Source organism: Mustela lutreola, chromosome 9, assembly GCF_030435805.1.
Source record: "Mustela lutreola isolate mMusLut2 chromosome 9, mMusLut2.pri, whole genome shotgun sequence".
NCBI classification, from domain to species: Eukaryota; Metazoa; Chordata; class Mammalia; order Carnivora; family Mustelidae; genus Mustela; species Mustela lutreola.
In genome coordinates, this window is record NC_081298.1 from 28,908,555 (window position 1) to 28,927,467 (window position 18,913).

Below are 18,913 nucleotides of genomic sequence, written 5' to 3' on the forward strand. Positions count from 1 at the left end.
ATAAAGCATGAGATGCTGGGAAAAAAGCGAGGAAACAGATTCTGCCCTAGCACCTCCCTCTGAAGGGAGTGCAGCCCTGCCAACACCTTGGTGTCAACCCAGTGAAACACTCAGACTTTTGGCATGCAGAACTGTAAGAGAACAAATTTGTATTGTTTAAAGTCAACTGTGTGGCAATTTGTTATAACACCCACTGGAAACTAATACATCATCTAATACATCATGATTCAAGGACAAAATAACCCATACTTAACTGTGACTTAAAAGCATAACAGGTGAAATTTACTTTTCTTGTTTTTACATGACAGGTACACATGAATAAGAATAAAAACTGAATTAATGAAATGTCATAATACGATAGACATGGCACTTAAAAGTGCTAAGCATGAGATGGCCATGAGTGGTCTCTGACACAACTATTTCTTGTTAGCCATTAGAGCACAAAAACGACCACAGACCATATATAAATAAACAGGTGTGGCTGTGTTCCAATAATATTTTACTTAGTGACACTAAAGTTTGAATTTCCTACTTCAATTTTTATATATCACAAAATATTCTTCTTTTTTCCCCCCAACCACTGAAATATGTGAAAACCATTCTTTGTTTTCAGGCCATAGGAAAACAAATCATAAGCCAAATTTGGCTCATGGGCCATTATTTGCCAACCTTTGATCAATACTTTACAGAAGAGAAAGATGAAGCTTCTGGCTGCAACATATTGGAGGGCACTTATCATTTGATGACCCCATACATAGTGTTTTATATAAAGTTGTATCTACACCCTCTAAACAATTCTCTGAGGCAAATACAATTATTCTACTCATAATACCATGTTATACTGTATCATTATTATGCTATATTATACAGATGAGGCTATATTATACATAATACATTATTATGCTTTATTATACAAATATCATAAAACCATATTATACTATATCATTATTATGCTATATTATCTGTATAATATAGATAATATAGCATAATATTATGCTATATTATATATATCATTATTATGCTATATTACACAGCAGAGAAATTTTCAGTATCTTGGCCAAAGATATCAAACATCTACAGCACTGTCTGATAGAATTTTCTATGTGATGAAAAAAAATTCCATATCCACTCTTCAAAAATAGTAGCTACTCGTCCCATGACTACTGAGCATACTTGAAATGTGAGACTAAAAAACTGAATTTTTAATTTTACTTAATTTTAATTAACTTTTTTATTAAAAGAGTTGTTTAATCATGAAAAGAGAAACGGTCCAATAACTAATAAACATAAACAACATAAAGGATGCTGGATGTTGACTTCTTAGTGCTCTTCATTTTCAGCCATCAGCTGCAGCTGTCCGTATTTGCTGTTTTCCTCCGTAGAAAAGGGAAAAAAGACAGACCTAGAGCAAATCAGAATGAGAAACTGAGTGCTCTGGTATAGATCTGCCAGAGAAAATACAGGATGCCCAGCTGAGTTTAAATTTTAAATAGATAATTAATAATTTGCTCTGTGAGACATTCTTATACTTCTGAAATTCAAATTTAGCTGGATATCTTGTATTTTTTAATTAATTTTTAAATTGATTTTTATTTTATTCTTTTTTTTTTTTAATAGCTACACTGATGAGGAGTCTCTAATGGGGAGACCGAGGAAACTGAGAGAAACAGGCAGAAAGAGAATAAGTAAACTATCCCGTGTGTCCCACAGCTAATAGATGAAGAAGCAAGGATTTGAACAAGGAATTTCAAGCCCTAAAGTCCATTTCTTGGCCCTGAAATGATTAACCGTAGCCAGCAAGGGACCGTAGTCTCTGGACAGGCATTTGTGGAAGTCAGTCTGCATAATAGTTATTGGGTATTTGAAGAAAATCAAAATTACCACTGTGACCTGTCCAGGAGCCTGTCCTAAGTGATCCAATCTCCTGAAACTATCATCTGAAGACAATTTGTAGGTATTTCTGAGTGGCCCCATGAAGTTGTCTCCCATATAAGCCTCTGGAGAGCTCTTTCCTTCCCTGGGGGCCCAAAGGGAGCTCCATGTTGATCTTACAACCAGCTGACAGGCAATTTTCTCCCAGGAGAAGAGAGTAGAAAACCCATTTTCATCTTGCTAAGGAAGATGTCAGACCCAGGAGACCCATGCAGGTTAAGAAGTTCTGAGGTTCCAAGGACATGACGCTGGCCAGGGGGCTGACCAGCTATAAGACAGAGCCAAATGGCAGCCCCTCGTGGGGCATGTTTTACGTGCAGTCCCTTTGGAGCAGAGCTCTGGTTCTTCTGGGAAAGCAGTGGTGAGTGGCAGCTTGGGACCCACGGGGACACGGACGCAGCTGTGTTCGCCACATAAGCTTCATATATTGAGCTGTCATGTGTTCTCTCTTCTTCACAGTGGGAAAAACAGAATGTATGATGTCATCCAAGAGACGATTGAAAATGATTTTCCAGCCTTCCTGGGCAAGATCTTTGCTTTCCTCGCCAACCCTGGCCTGATCATCCCAGCCATCCTGCTGATGTTGTAAGTTAAGGGCTCTGCCTCCTGGCAACCTTCACCTTAGACTTGAGACTTCCCAGACAGGTCCTTCTCCCCCAACCCCCAGCCCTCTTCCTTAATCTGCATTTCCCAGAAGCAGATCCTGAGACAAAGATGCAAAGGCAAATAATTCACTGGGGAGCGAGGGAAGGAAGTGAGATGGGAAAGGGGACAGCAAGGTCATTACCACTGGGATGACTTTAATCCTGCTGGGGAACACTGGGAAACAGTGGGTCTCAGAGTTATCCGGCTCAAGGGTCAGGGATGGGGCATCTGTAGACCAGCACCCATCGCTCACTCTTGGATTGGACTGGGAAACCTAAAAGGGGATCGGGGTGGGTTAGTTCCCTGGCAATCTGGGTCAGCTGCATTCCTGGGTCAAAGGGTTTCTGCAGGGGATGGAAGGGAAGCTCCAGGCACAGAGGTAAAGGAACTGCTAGTCATAAGTCTTTCAGGGAGCACACTGAAAGATGGGGCCCAAGGAATATGGATGGCCACTGACAGTATCTGTAACACTCTCCTAAACGCCACTTAGAAATATCAAAGACATCTGGGCTCTGGGTCTCTGAGAAAGCAGAGGGTCTGATTCAGCCTGTCCTTGGATGCACTAGAACCTTTGGTTCATTCCCCACTCTCCCTCCCACCAAAGACTGAGAAACCTGTGAGAATGGTGAGTAGGTGGGATGATCTCTGGACCCCCAACACCAGCCCCAGGCCTAGGGCAGAGGAGGCAAATAACACACGTTCAAGGAAGGAGCGAGGGAAGAAAGAAAAGAAGAAGGTGGAAAGTGAGACTCCTGAATTTGAATCATGGTCATCGAAAATGTACTGGTGAAAATATCAGGGTGTTTTTTCTTTACAAAAAACCATTTTGGCATGCTTTTTTTTTAAATTGTGAAATATTCCTAACATACAGAAAAGTACAGACAACATGAATGGGATCACAAGAGTAAACAGATGTTACTAGTTTGCATTACTTCCGCCAGTCTGTCCTTTACAAGAAATAAAATATTACAGATACACTTCAAGCCCTCTCCCACCCAATCCAGCTCTCTTCTTCCCTCCCTCAAAGTAACCACTGTAGGAATTCACTGTGATCATTTCCACACGTAGTCCGGTGTTTTCATCAGGCACGGGTGTGCTATCCTTTTCTGGGCTTTAAATTTTTTCAGGAATGGTTCACTTTCTCACTCAACATTATGTTTGGGGAATGTATCCATGTGGATCCAGGAGCTCTACTCCTCTATGAATGGCTCTACTCCACTCTGCAGTGTGATTAAGCCACAGTTTTTCTGTCCCTCTGCAGAGAGGTGGTTAGGTTTCCAACTTTTTTGCTATTGCAAATGTGGTCCTTGTGCAGATGTGTGAGGGCTTCTCTTGGACAGACCTCTGGAAGTAGAAGTGCAGAGTCATAGGTATGTGTTTCCCCAATCCTTCTAGAGAGTGCTGAATTGTTCCCCCAAATAGGTGTATTTTCTTACATCTTTGACTGGAACATCTTCTGCTCCTAGTCGAGGCCTAAGAAAGGACTGGCATGATAGTGACCACCTGTACTACCCCTTGAATGCCTGAGGAAATTCTGGAACCCAGACCTGACCCCTTACAGGCAGCAAAGGGAAAGGCTGAATTTGGGAATGGAGGGACACAGCCACCCATGAGCACTTCCTCCTCTCTGACCTCCAGTTCCTCCCTAATAGATGGGTGGTTAGTTAGGGGAGAAGGTGAGGTCTGGCCTTCAGTGTAGGAGCCTTACAAAACAGGTCCTGCTGCCTCCCACTGTCCTCCCTGTCTCCCCCTGAGTCTCTGCTGCCGCGGGCTCATATGATAGCCTCTGACCCACACTCCGCCCTAAACACAACGGGATTCCTCCTCTCTGGATGGAAAGAGCTCATGGACTCAATGAATTGGCTCTGGGTGGCCCCGCCCTGAGAGGAAGACTTAGAAGACCCAAGCTGGAGCAGCTAAGACTTGAAATCCATGGAGAAAAATGACAAAGAAGGATGAACCTCAAAAGCTCCCAAGTAACAGGATGGCGAGGCACCCAATCCACATGGTACCTTGACTTTTTTGTCCCCTCCCCTCTCGGGTGGTGCACCTAGGTCATAGCCCTCAACTTTAGGTCCTGTGAAAGGGAAGCTTCAAAGGACACCTGGTGGGAGCTGGACTCTGAAAACCAGCCCAGGACCAGACATTCCTATCAGTGCTCCCTAAGCAGGGACCTCCTGGCCTTCTGCACTTGTGCTTCTAGGCAAACTTGGAGCAGGCACCTAGCATCCAGACCTTCCTCTCTTAGCCCTTGATGACTAGGGAAGGAGCTTTGGCTTTAAATGTTTGGCTCCAACAAGTACTGATAGATGGGGTAAACTTTGACAAAGTACTTAACCTATCTGAGTTCTAGGAGACTGAGTTGGAAAGATGGGAGACATCCTTTCAACTTCATGGGTTTTCTGTGAAAACCACAGATGTGGTGGAGTGGGACATGCATGACACAGAGCCTGACCCAGGGCAGCTCCCCAGGAAGTATAAGCAGCTTCTTCTGCTTTCAAGAACTCCTGCTTCTCCCCCACCTCTTCAGATTTCCAAGAAGAATGATTCCCTTAGCCAACATTTACTGAGCACTCTGAGAGCTTAAAATGTGTATGTCATTTCCGCTTTTAATAAAATAGAAAATAGGGTGTCCAGAACCCTCTCCTCATTAAGTCGGGAGCTTAATCTCTCCACCGTGCCCAGAGGCAAACTACTCCAGGAAGCCTGCCTTGATTCCTCCAGAAGGGGTCCAGCTCTTATCATTTTCCAAGACTGCCTTATCACAGGAGGCTCACTTTTCTCTTGCAGCCTGGCCATCTACTACCTGAACTCAGTTTCCAAAAGCCTTTCCCGAGCTAATGCCCAACTGAGAAAGAAAATTCAAGCGGTGAGTCTGTCAGGAGTTTTCATTTGAAAAGATGTCATGGTTTTGGTTTTTGCTAATTTGCTCTATGAGCCCAGTTGTATTAGCTAAATGGCTTCCTTCCAAATCAGATCCCAAAGTATCTGTGTTATAGGAAGCCTTGTAAGATTGAACAACATGCATTTCTATTTTGAGGTTATTCAGGGGGCACACAATGATGATGGCTTAAATTTGGAGAGGTTGTTAAAGAACAGGAGAAATTCAATGGACTCAAGCAATGTTCATACATAGTAAAACCAGTACCCCCAGTAATATGTATAGATTAAAACTAATACCATAAATACTAGACAAAATATTGTCAGAATGACATAGTGCTTGTGAACACAGCCTAAGAGGTCTCTTAAGCTCCCGGCTGCACACAGATAGCCTCTCCCCCCACCAGCTGAGTTCTGACTGCTCTCTTGTCTCTCCCAGCACCCAACCTCCCCCCTCCCCTCCAAAAGCAGTGAAGGGCAGACCCCACCCGGCTCTAAGCCTTGTCCTCCTTGCTCCCTCTTCTGGAACTAATCTCATCTGCCTCGAAGCCAGCTCCCCCTCTGCATCTCCCTCTGTTAACCTCACTGTCCTCTTGCCCAGATACAAAGAACCTTGAAATGCAGGATTGGCAGGGTTTCTGTCCTTCCCTGGCCAGATGTCCCTTCAAATGCTGTGCAAAACTGAATCTTGGGCTCCCCTGTCCAATCAGCAGCAAGGACCAAAACCTGGTAGTTACCAAAAACTGACGATGGAGTCCTTGTCCCCTAGACCTCGCCATCGTGGGCTCTGTTCCTCAAATACCCATTTCCCTGAGAACCGTTCATTCTTTTCCTACAGCTCCGTGAAGTTGAGAAGAGCCACAAATCTGTCAAAGGCAGAACCACAGTCCAAGATTCAGAGGACACAGCTAAAGACACCTCCAAAAATGCCACCCAGCTCCAACTCACCAAAGAAGGTAAATTCTATTTCATGATGATTCCTTCTTCATGGGGCCACATGGGAGGGTGTATAGAACATCAGCTGAGAAATCAGATGGAGCTGGGATGAAGTCAGAATTCTGACAATTAGCTGTGCGAAGCTGGGCACATTTAGCTAAGAATGGGTCATGGGTCCTACCTCATGGGGTGGGGAGAATGAGATGGGATTCTGCAAAAGGCGAGCTTCACAGAGGCCTGGCACACAAAGAGAGAGCCCATGACTATGAGCTGGGAGGGGTGTCTGTGACATGGGGAAGCATCTCCACTTCTCCCCTGGGGCTGTCTCCCTCACCTCTACCCACCAAGTCTCTCGCTGCATTTTCTATGATGACTCTTGACTTTCGCCACAAGTGAGCCTTCTTTTCTGAAATGATTTCATCTTCTCCACTTTCTCTCTTGAGTCTGACAGTCCCCTTCTGATATCCTCTTTCTATCTGGCTCTTTAACCCAATGGAAGGGCACTGCTGGTGTCCTACCTAGATGCTGCTAAGATACCCTGAGTGTTGGCTGACAGGGGGTCACAGTCACCTAGGGATGGAGGAGGTATGTGTTCTCTGTGTTGTCCTGAATGTTTTCTTTAGAAGGAAAAACAGATTTGAATCCGGCAGTTGCTACTCCTACCGGAACCAATTGGTATTCTCTTAAAAAAGAGAAACACTGGAATATCTAGAATGGAAGGATAAGAAATGACCACATGTGTTCCAAAGAAGGTGTCATAGGACTTCAACACGGATTGGTCACAGACCATCTCCACCTTGAGAGAGGAAATGTCAAGCCAAAAGAGACCATCTCCTAGGTGACCCCATGTCCAAAACTTGTCCCTATTGTAAAATTAAACCACATCAGCATGCTGTGATTTTGGCCTCTGATGCCGGAAGTGAATAAGATGCACAAGAAATGGCTGACAGTTCAGGAGTTCAAATTTTTAATGCAGAAATTGTATTATTTATTTGATGACTTTATGACATGTAAGCAAGATCACAAAAAAACAGAAACAAGGAATTTAAACCGCACAGTATTATCTCCCTACAAGGTGAACGTCCTCTGTTGGCATATTTTTCTTTTCCTTTTTCTTTTTTTTAAAGATTTTATTTATTTATTTGACAGATAGAAAGTTCACAAATAGGCAGAGAGGCAGGCAGAGAGAGGGGGGGGGAAGCAGGCTCCCTGTTGAGCAGAGAGCCCAATGCAGGTCTTGGTCCCAGGACCCTGAGATCATGACCTGAGCCGAAAGCAGAGGTTTAACCCACTGAGCCACCCAGGTGCTCCATTGGCGTATTTTTCATTTTTGAGGTCCAACCATGATGGAAGTGGCTGTGGAAGCAGGTCAGGAATCTTTTGCATCCCTGGCAAACCCTGTGTTGGTATTGGAATACTTGTCAATATCAGTATTGACACTGGAATAGTAATGAATTACTACTGAATGGTTGGTAGCAAGTAAACAAGTGGATGTTGCAGAAAGAAGACAAGAAGTCTGTGTCACAATAGAACCTATCCCTAGTGGTTCTCCCAAAATAAATGGAAGCCATTTCGAAGCTACAGACCTCCTTGTTGGTTAGATTGGCTGGCAGTCTTTCAATGCTCTCCAAGACTGGTTCAGGGTTGAAATGTAGAAGAGCAACTGGCTAGCTGCTTATCGTGACACTGAAGAAAATATTTGAAATCACCTAATTGTCCCACACAGGGCAGGAAATGGAGTACATGCAATGTTATATTGTAGTATCACCAACAAAAATGAGAAAATGGGGGGCACCTTGGTGGCTCAGTAGGTTAAAGCCTCTGCCTTTGGCTCAGGTCATGATCCCAGAGTCCTGGGATCGAGCCCCGCATTGGGCTCTCTGCTCAGCAGAGAGCCTGCCTCCCCCTCTCTCTCTGCCTGCCTCTCTGCCTACTTGTGATCTCTGTCTGTCAAATAAATAAATAAAATCTTTTTAAAAAATTAGAAAATGGAATGGACCTATTTGGACACCGATGGACTTAAGTATGGAAGAAAAACAATAGGTATACAAAATGTTTTCTATGAGAAACCGAGGAACTTACACTGGTTTGACAGTGGTTGGCTCACGTCCCCACAGTCCCAATGTGTCCATCTCCCTGACGCACTTCTTCCCTGCCTTGCTCTACTAGGCTGCTGCTTTAAAGTTCGCCCCTCTCCAAATGTGAGTTTTTAGTACGGATCAAAAGTTCTTTTGATTTTGTACTGCTTACCTTGGTACTTCAGTGTTTGATTTTTTAAAATTAGTGTGATCTGAACACATCAGTGGGAGTAGGCTATGGGGGAAAGCCTGGGAAGATGGCCACCAGTGGCCTCCATGGCTGCCCTCACTTAGCTTCTCTTCTCGAAGTAGTCGCTAGAATGATGCCAGTTACTATAACAAATAGGCCCAAACAAGTAATGACTCAAACACAATGAGAGTTGACGTCTCACTCAATGTAAAGTCTAAATTGTGTGTTTCCACTTGACGGCGACTTTCTTCTCAAGGGACGCTGCTGCAAGGATGCTGGCTTCTTCCATCTGGTGACTTCACCTACCCCAGACAGGTGCAAGGGGGAGGGGCAGGGAGGAAGTGGGGCACGTCAAAGCCTGGACTTCAGACACAGGCCACATTCACCCACCAGGGAAACCTAGTCCGTTTCTGTGTCACAGGAACTGAGGCTGGTAAAGAGCAAGCCAGTATCACCCTGAGGCCAGAGTTAGGGGAAGGGCAGAAGACAAGTAAACGGGAGCACTAAGTTAGATATGATTCCATGCAGGTCACACAGCCCCTGCCAGCATCATGTGTTACTGTTGTCCCAGCTTTGTACTCCAGAAAACTAAGGCTCAGAGAGTCCAGTGTAAGGCCAGTGTTCAAAGCCTAGCTCTCCAGCCAGCAGACCATATTCTTCCAACAAATCTGTTTATGCCAAGGCTGGGCCAAGGTGCCCCCAGACACCCAGGGCCATCTGACCAATCTCACTTCGCCAAATGGGACTGTAATACACACACACAGCAGGACAGCTCCAGAGGGCTCCCGTTTGATACCAGGAAACTGAAGCAGATTCCCCCACACCCTCATTCTTAATCTTGGTTCCTTTTCCAGGTACCATATCGCACCCCGCCAGCCAAAACCAGACCCCAGACAAGAAGGTCCAGGATCCTGGGACCTCCAGTTCTGCCAGCGGGACCACACTGCCTGCCTCTCGGCACCTCTCTGGAGTTCGGCTTACTGGTGTCAGACCAGATTCTGGCCCTGCTCGGCCTCAGACTCATCCTTGGAGAACAGCCTCTGGAAAGAGTGCTCAGAGACCTTCCCACTGACAGCTGGGACTCACACAAGCACCACTCTGGGGCTGATCCTTCGGCCCCACCATCTCACACACCCAAAACAATATTCTCTGTTCCTCTCTCTGTCTACACACTCACAAACACACACAAACACACACACACTTGCATGTTCTCTCACCTGTCATTGTGGGAATTTCGATTATTTACTCTCAGGCACTTGTTGGCTACCGCAATGGAAGGACAATGGTTTCATCCACTCTTCAGGGAAGCTGAGTCTCTCCTCACTCCCCATAAACTGCACTTTCCAGTATCTTCGTTCAGGCAGCTCTGGACCCTACACTCACTGGTTCCCTCCACTCCAGAATTTGGGAGGAGGGACGGGGCCACAATCACACCATAGACTTTTTTCATGGCCGCCATGTTGGGACACCGGTTTCTGCTAACCTTACTAACTGGGAGGAAGATGTGAGACAGAGCAGCCCCGGTTCCTGACCATCACCTCTATCCAAAGGAGATGAGGTGGTTTAAATGAAAGGTACAAGAAGCCACTGAATATAAAGGTAGTGAACCAAAGTCAGCCATGGTGAATAGGAAGATGATTGTCCCTCAGAACCCAGCCTGAGGGGAGCTCACCCCATTAAGCAGCAAAAATGCATGGGAGCCGGGGCACCTGGGTGGCTCAGTGGGTTAAGCCGCTGCCTTCAGCTCAGGTCATGATCTCAGGGTCCTGGGATCGAGCCCCGAATCGGGCTCTCTGCTCAGCAGGGAGCCTGCTTCCTCCTCTCTCTGTGCCTGCCTCTCTGCCTGCTTGTTATCTCTCTCTGTCAAATAAATAAATAAAATCTTGAAAAAAAAAATGCATGGGAGCCTTCTAGCAATAAGGCAAGGAGCAAGTATTTCTTCCAACTAGAGACGACGTAGATTGCTCAGGGCAGAAAAGTCCTTCTCAAGCACCAAATCTGAAAAGGAATTTGATAGTCTGCTTACTGTGTAAGGAGTGTTGAAGATGGTTTCTCTGAGGAGTTTGGCAAATGGTGCAATGCAGAGCCTTGTCTCCGGGGATTATCTGTTGAATTAGTGTCATGGTGTGGTTCTAGGCAGAATGTCTCCTTGGGGGCACAAGCCAGGGAGATCAGACCATTGAGAGGGCCTTGGCAACAAGGACAAAGGCTCAGCAGCATGCGAGTCACAGTGTAAGACTCTGAAGTTGCAGAAGTCCTGTGGGTGGTTTCCTCCTCTCCTCGGCCCCATGTTCCCATACCCCATGGATGCCATATAACTTCAAGATCATCTCATGCCATGTCTCTGAGTGTTCTTTTTTTTTTTTTTTTAAAGATTTTATTTATTTATTTGACAGACAGAGATCACAAGTAGGCAGAGAGGCAGGCAGAGAGAGGAGGGGAAGCAGGCTCCCCGCGGAGCAGAGAGCCTGATGTGGGGCTCGATCCCAGGACCCTGGGATCATGACCTGAGCTGAAGGCAGAGGCTTCAACCCACTGAGGCACCCAGGCGCCCCGTCTCTGAGTGTTCTAAAGGGAGTCCTCTCCCCTGCCCACTGCACAACCATGGCCCCAGGGGTTCTCAGGAGAATCTCCCGCACCCTGGAAGTCAGCCAAAGTCCTGGTGGGGAGATAGATATTTTACAGAGACTTCATAAGCTATGAATTAAAGTATTTCCCAGGTTCCCTCCCAATTCCTTCCCCTTCCCAACCCAGCACCACCACTTCACACATGACCTAGAATGGAATGCGAATGGGGACGCATGACCAAGAGAAAGAGATCAGTCCTTTTGCCCCCATGCATCTCCAGGTTAAGATGTTTCATGGGCCTCCTATCCGTGAAATTCAGGTCCAACCTCCAATCCCAAATTATGCTGTGCCTTGTGCCTCTTCTGAGAGGACACACATTGGCCTTGAGCTTATATGCCTGACACTCTGACATCAGGATCCAGGCAATCTAACCCAACCAAGCAGGACTGGGAGGCCCCAAAATGGCCACCACATGACCCCTGGCCTTCAAGACTACCTGCCTGGGTAATGCCAGCTCCCAGGGAGGGACAGTGATTACTGCCAGGCTTCCGATGGCTACCAACATGCCTGAATACCCACCATAAACACAAAACATGATCCTGTCCTGTTGATGCACAATTTTATGTGAGGGAATGTCTTCGTTGTCTATTTCTACACATCAGATTATCCCCCAAACTTAATGGCTTAAAGAAAGAAACACTGATCATCTCACACAGTTTCTGTGGGTCAACAATTTGGGAGTGGCTTTGCCGAGCAGTTCTGGTTCTGGGTACAGCTCAAGATCTCAGGTGGGGCTACCAGCCCTGTAAGAGTTGACTGGGACTGGAAGATCTGTTCTCAAGCTGGTTCATACACATGGCTGTGGACAGGAGTCGTCCCTCCTTGCTGGCTGTTAATAGGAGACTTTGATTACTGCCCACGTGGACCTCTCTGCAGGGCTGCTGGGGTGTCCTCGCAACTCAGCAGCTGGTGTCCCCCAGAGCTAGTGACAAGAGAGAGAACCAAGAGGAAGCCATGTGCCTTTTATAACCAGTCTCAGAAGTTACACCATCAATCCTACCACTTTCTATCCATTAGAGCTCAGTCACTAAGTATAGCTTCCACTCAAGGAAAGGAGATTAGGCTCCATCTCTTGAAGGGGCTTATCCAAGAATTTATGAAAATAGTTTAACAGGAGTTTTCCTAATTCAAATAGTTGCAAGACCACTCTCAAGACAACTCAAAGATTTTTTCAAGAGATGTCCTTCAGAGAATTGGCTCATGGTGGCTCCCAGGACCCTCAAGCAGCAGGAAACTTCCAGTGAGCTGGGAAACAGGCAGAAGAAGAAGGCATAGTTAAGAGAGGCACGGTGCTGCTCTGGCTTTAGAGCAGGGACATGTTATTAGAAAGCAGTCCCATCATCTCTGCATTCTTGGGTTTGACCTGCCAGCTCATTCTATCTTAACACTTAGCTTCAGCCTATCTAGGAGCCATCAGGCATGAACATCACTCTTTCTTCTTTCCTCCCTCCCTCCTTCCTTCTCTTCTCCCCCCACCTGTCTTTCTTTCCTCCGCTCTCCTAAGAATGATTTAACAATAAATTGAACAATTTATCCAGAGAACTTCAACCGTTGTCTTACTGATATCACCGGAGTTTATACATTTTGTATTGGGGGGAAAATGAAAGAGACCCTGGGTTTTCTCTGTCAGAATGCCCATAAAGAACAACAATTCCACTCTACACAGACTCACATAGGTAGAAACACACCTTGGGTGAAGGTCAAAGGAGACACCTGACTGTCATACTCACAGAAACTGGAGAGAGTGAGACACCAGCCAGCAGGGGGAGCTGGGCCAGGTACCAGCACGGCCGGCTAGGCTGGTGACCCTCTGTTTAGTAAACTCCCTTCAGATATGCTTCAGATATGCTCTATAGAGCTCCACCCAATAATATATATATTATTATATATTATATTATATATAATAATGTAATTCCTGTAAGGGGTTATAAGAAACAAACGTGCATTGCAGAAAGGGACACTTGTCTCCTTTGACCTTGGCAGCAAGTGGGGAGAAAAAGTCTCCCTTGAGAATTTATAGCCACAAGGCAACCCTCACACAGAGGATCTAAATTCCCACACCACCTGTGTGCTTCAAAAACCTCAAATGGAAGATTTTAATTTAAAGTACTCTTAGAGGGGCACCTGGGTGGCTCAGTGGGTTAAAGCCTCTGCCTTCGGCTCAGATCATGATCCCAGAGTCCTGGGATTGAGCCCGCATCGCATCGGGCTCTCTGCTCAGCAGGGAGCCTGCTTTCTCCTCTCTCTCTCTCTCTGCCTGCCTCTCTGCCTACTTGTGATCTCTGTCCTTCAAATAAATAAATAAAACCTTAAAAAAAAAAATAAAGTACTCTTAGATTAACAGTCCCTCCCAGAAGGAGGGGGAGAAAAGCAAAGCAACAAAAAAAACAACACAGCAAAGAGAAAGTGTGTAAAACGATAGAAAAAGAATATATCAGGAATCAAAATAAATGGAAACAGACTAAGTTCGGCAGATTGAAGACCGAGAGGATCAGATGAATATTTTATAATCCCATGCACTGTTTTCAAGAGATACGATTAAAACCTACAGACAGAGTCACTAGGGATTTTATCCCTTTTTGTTCCTAGGGAACAAAGCTAAAACACAATCTTCAAGGGCAAAATCCCCAGGTGTGTGAGTGCTGTCCAATTTTGTAAGTTAGGCTTCTTTTTGAGTGTTGAGGATTGCTAATTAAAGACAGCTCTCTGCAGCATTGTGCCAGATAATTCTTTGATGCAATATTAGTTTGGAAAATGCAAAGAAAGGCCCAAGATCGTGGTTGGGGTTGGTGAGGGATACAGAGCATACAGACATCTTTATCACTGAACCACGTCTGGTTACATGGTGATCAGCCATGTAAACCTCACCCCCCAAATCCTCCTGTGAAGATTCTACGAGTGGACACAGGTAAGACGAGTGTCAAGCCCCACGCTCTGTGCTCATAAGTAAAAGATATGATCACAGGCACGGGTAAGATCAAACATTCCTCAGGCTCAGATTCTGAATGCCAATAGCACTGGCTGAATGAAACGTTTACCCTACAATCCTGATTACACTGGACTTCACAAGCTCTACCCAAAAAGACAAGGAGTGCTGAGCTCGTGGACCGTCCTTGGATGCTTTTCATTCTTCTGTGTCTATGGGAATAATTATTGTATATATGTGTAACTCATTACTGTTGCAGGGGGTTTTTCCATGATTGAGAAATGGGCCAAGGAATTCCTAGAAGTCTTTCAAATTCTATGGGAGGATTTTCCATTCTAGAAATGAGTGTAGAGAGTCGCCATCTTGTGGTTCTTTCACACAATTTCCTTTCCTGAAGCTCTCTTTACAGCCTGGAATTTAAACAGCCCATTCCATTTCCATAGGTGCCCATTAGTGTTGCCACGAGTAAAAACTCTGGGTTAATTTACACCAGGATAACACAGTGAGCCACAGTCTGATCTAAATGAAAGAGGACTAGATGCTATAGAGTATGATCCTTCCCTGTGAGTGGACAGTTCCACCTACACGGAGAAAGAAAAGGCCCCAGGTGCCACATGACTTTCAAGCTTGAACCCGGAACACGCCTGGGAAACCCTCAACCCTTCAGACCTTCTGCCCATGCAGGATACTTTTTCAGCTGGAACTTTCTTGGAAATCTGTCTTGCATCTCACCTCCAAACTAGTCTCCCATCAAACTTTGTGCGATGGAAAATAGGAGTCTCATCTGATCCAAGCCACCCATCCTGGCTTTCCTTCAAGTCTTCTTGGGTTCTGGGTCTTACACACTAGATCCTCCAGTCTTTTGTCCAACTATTAACCAGGATGAATCTTACATTTCTAGCAATTCCTTCTTCACTGCTGGCTTTTGCTTCCACTCTCATTCCATCCTAGATCTCTAGATGACCTACACATTCTTCCATGACTACCTAGAACTACCCTTACAGCTGTGAAGTCTTCCCCAGGAACACTGTCCCAAGTGGTCTTCCGGTCAGCCTCTCACACTACTGCACCTCAGTACTTGCTCACATCCAGTGTCCCAGGATCAGAAAGTCCCTGGAGTCAGAAGTCACAGGTTAGTATTATCATTGTGTATATTACTCTCCCAAAGCTCTGCATTGCTGACTCCCTTGCTTAAGATCTTGGCTCAGTGTTGCCTCTTTGCTGAGCACCTGGGTAACACCACACCACCTTCCGGAACACATCAGCGTCTGATGCGCTATATATTTACTTGATGATTTTATCTTCAAGAATGTGAACTCCGTGATGGCAGTGACTTACTTGGTGTGTTGACTACTGTATCCCCAGCACCTAGCTTTCTAGATGGCATGCATATGTACCTGGATGTTACAGGCTCGCAAAAAACCTTTTTTTTTTTAAGATTTTATTTATTTATTTGACACAGAGACAGAGAGAGAGAGACAGCACGGGCGGGAGCGTGTGTGCACAAGAAGAAGGAGTGGTAGGCAGAAAGAGAGGGAAAGCAGGAAGCCGAATGCAGGACTTGATCCCAGGACCCCGGGATCATGACCTGAGCCAAAGGTGGATGCTCAGCAACTGAACCACCCAGGTACCCCCAAAACTTTTTTTTTTAACAAATGGTAGAATTAACCGATTTTGTAGCTTCGTGAATACCCAGATCCCTTAACCTGACTCCTGAACATCCTGATTCCTCACCTGTAAAGGATCACACAATGTCCAAGGTGCTCACTAATTCAAAACTTACCCATGTTCCCAGGGGACCAAAAAAAGACTAGCTGGATTCAGTTGATTAGTTTGGATCTGAGATGAGTGAAGGCAGCTCTGGGCTCATTTCTCTGCTCCCTCCTCCCAGCCGCTGTCACCATTCCATCTTCATGTCTGTGAGGTGTCTGCAGACTGAAAGGAGGGCCCTGGGCCTCAGGCACATATAATGATGCCAGTTGTTGGGGCTACACAGGAACCTGTAAGACTGAGCTGGAATGATACAATCTGGGTAGTAAATCTGAGGTTAGGAAGCTCACCAGCTTAGGGCACCCCAAACTTTTTCATCAACAGCATCTTGATTCCTTACCCAAAAGGTAAGCAATGTCCTTCACAAGGAAAAATCAGATGCTACCAAGCAATGATGGGTGGCCGAGGTTTTTCAAAGAGAAGGAGAAGGAACTAATGCTTAGAAAGCAACAACGAGAAGCAAGGAGGACAACAGCCTTTATCACCAGCCCAAACAACATGTGGGTCATAACAGCATGCATAACAGATACCAGAATTCCTGTGGAAGCGAATTAGAAGGAAAATATTGCACAGGAAAATTTTCAGACTATCACTACAGCAGTATTTTGAGGGCAATGTATATGTAAGAAGAAAAGTTTAAATTAATGAGCCAAAGGAGGTACAAATAATCGGCAAGCTTACATATTTTCCAGGTTCCAGCAACGTTTCATCAGGGGGACAGATGATGAACTGTCCATCTACTACCACTGGCAGTAGAAAAATGGTATGCATCCCTGTTGTATCATGTAAAACTAAACCGTGCTACAGGTGATCTGTCTACATGGGTGAGTTAGTGGCTGAAGTGGTAGGATTAAATTATGGCAGTGGAATGTATTAAAAAATTCAGTTACAGTAGATTCTATGGGAGGCAATGGGAGAAGTGGGGCTCACCTGAGAACAGAGACAAGGAAATGTCATCAGGCTATTTATCACGAAGGTACAAAAGAAGAAGATGAAAGACCACTAACTTTTGTTATCTGCCCAGTACCACCCCTGTGTCATACCCGGCTCCTAGGAGATGGCCAGTAAAATGTTTGTTGAAGGGATAAATGAATCCTCAGTGTTCATTCTGCATAAGAAATGAAAGCTCAGGAAAGTGATTCACTTAGGTCACATCACAAGTAGTAGGACTGAGGTCTGAACCCAGGTTTATGGTCAGATTCATATTTATTACAGCTTAACCAATCATCCCAAAATTTAGTGGCTGAAAACCACAATGTATTATTTCTCACAATTCTGTGCATAGGTGGAGCTCAACTAGGTGGTTCTTCTGCTGGTTCTGTTTCTGGTTGCTCACATAGCTGCAGTCAGATGTTGGCAAGGGCTGGGAACACACAAAATGGCTTTATACATGTCTCCTTTCTTGGGACAGCTGCAAGGCTGGGCTTAGTTGAGCTGCTGGGAAAGCTGAACCTGTCCGTGAAACATCAGGGCCTTTCCTCCTCTATGTGGTCTTTCCAGCAGAGTAGCTGAATTTCTCATAAGGTAACTCAAGGCCCCCAGGAATGCAAAAGGCTGAGGCTTGGAAAGGGCACAGAATCACTCCTGCCACGTTCTATTGCCAAGAATGAATCACAGACCCAGCCCAGGAGTTCACTGGATCACTTGGGGTTATTTTTGGACACTAGCTCCCACAGGTGATTCTGAGATACCAAGCCCTTAATCTTCCCATGACTTCATTCCATGATGAGCACCTGCAAACGAACATGATTGGGTTTAAGAAGAGCATCCCGGCAATGAAGATGAAGGTGGCTTGGAGAAGGGGAAACCAAAAGTTTTGCAAAAGTCTGCTTTGGGGCGCCTGGGTGGCTCAGTGGGTTAAGCCGCTGCCTTCAGCTCAGGTCATGATCTCAGGGTCCTGGGATCGAGTCCCGCATCGGGCTCTCTGCTCAGCAGGGAGCCTGCTTCCCTCTCTCTCTCTCTGCCTGCCTCTCCATCTACTTGTGATTTCTCTCTGTCAAATAAATAAATAAAATCTTAAAAAAAAAAAAAAAAGTCTGCTTTGGTGCTGAAGAACAGAACCTCGGTAGTTATGAACCCAGCCCAAAGGGAAGGAAGGTATGGTTTCTAATATCGCACGCTGTAGAAATGCCCATTGCAGATAGATCATGAAGTATTGGGGAGATAGCTTAGTACAAGAGGTGGAAGTGAGGAACCCAAAAGAATATTTTGTGTTTACCCCACAACCCATCTAATAATCATGCGTTTGTATCTCACCAGTGGAAGTGCAGTTTTCTTCCATCTTTACTGAGTTAGCATCTGTCCCAGTACAGCTCCTATGTAACCAGAGGACTCAACTCTTTCCCAAGCATGACTGTGGCTAACTTCCAGCTCCATGACTCTCCTTGTATTGAATCCACAGAACTGAATGTTTATGTAACATATATATACTATTAAATTTGTATGCGTACACACTTGTTTTACATACATGTGTTTAGCTAAAGCAAAAAGTTTTACAGATCAATATGGTATGTAACATACTCTTATTTCTATTCTCTTTCATCCTATTCTTCTTAATGCTGGCAAAGAATGTCTAAATTAATTCTGCAATCCATTAATGGATTCTGACTTGTTCTTTGAAAACTTCTACTTTAGTAGATAAGCACCTAAAACCCCAGGAATATTTAGCATTAAATATAGAAATAATGAAAAAAAAATCAGTCATAGAATTAATATTTCCCATTACATTTTGGGATCATCTGCTTAATTTGGTATTTATAATTTAAGAGAATTTAACATACTGATTATGTAACAGATTAATTTTGCAATTCTACTTTTAAGTGTGAGAGAATAATTGATTCATACCCGTAACTGTATTTAAATATATGTAACAGAATTCCATCACGTTTTAAGCGATATTGAGATTATGAGACTTTAAGATTCACTGTA

At 45.0% G+C, this 18,913-nt stretch overlaps 1 protein-coding gene across 1 annotated transcript in view; it reads left to right on the plus strand.

The window, feature by feature from the left end:
* Positions 1–9,733, plus strand: part of TMC2 (transmembrane channel like 2) — a 62,584-nt gene extending 52,851 nt beyond the window's left edge. The window contains exons 16-19 of the mRNA XM_059134342.1: positions 2,392–2,517; positions 5,368–5,446; positions 6,296–6,413; positions 9,516–9,733. Of these exons, the coding sequence (XP_058990325.1) occupies positions 2,392–2,517; positions 5,368–5,446; positions 6,296–6,413; positions 9,516–9,733 (541 nt within the window). The remainder of the gene's footprint in view (positions 1–2,391; positions 2,518–5,367; positions 5,447–6,295; positions 6,414–9,515) is intronic.
* Positions 9,734–18,913: the final 9,180 nt, after the last annotated feature.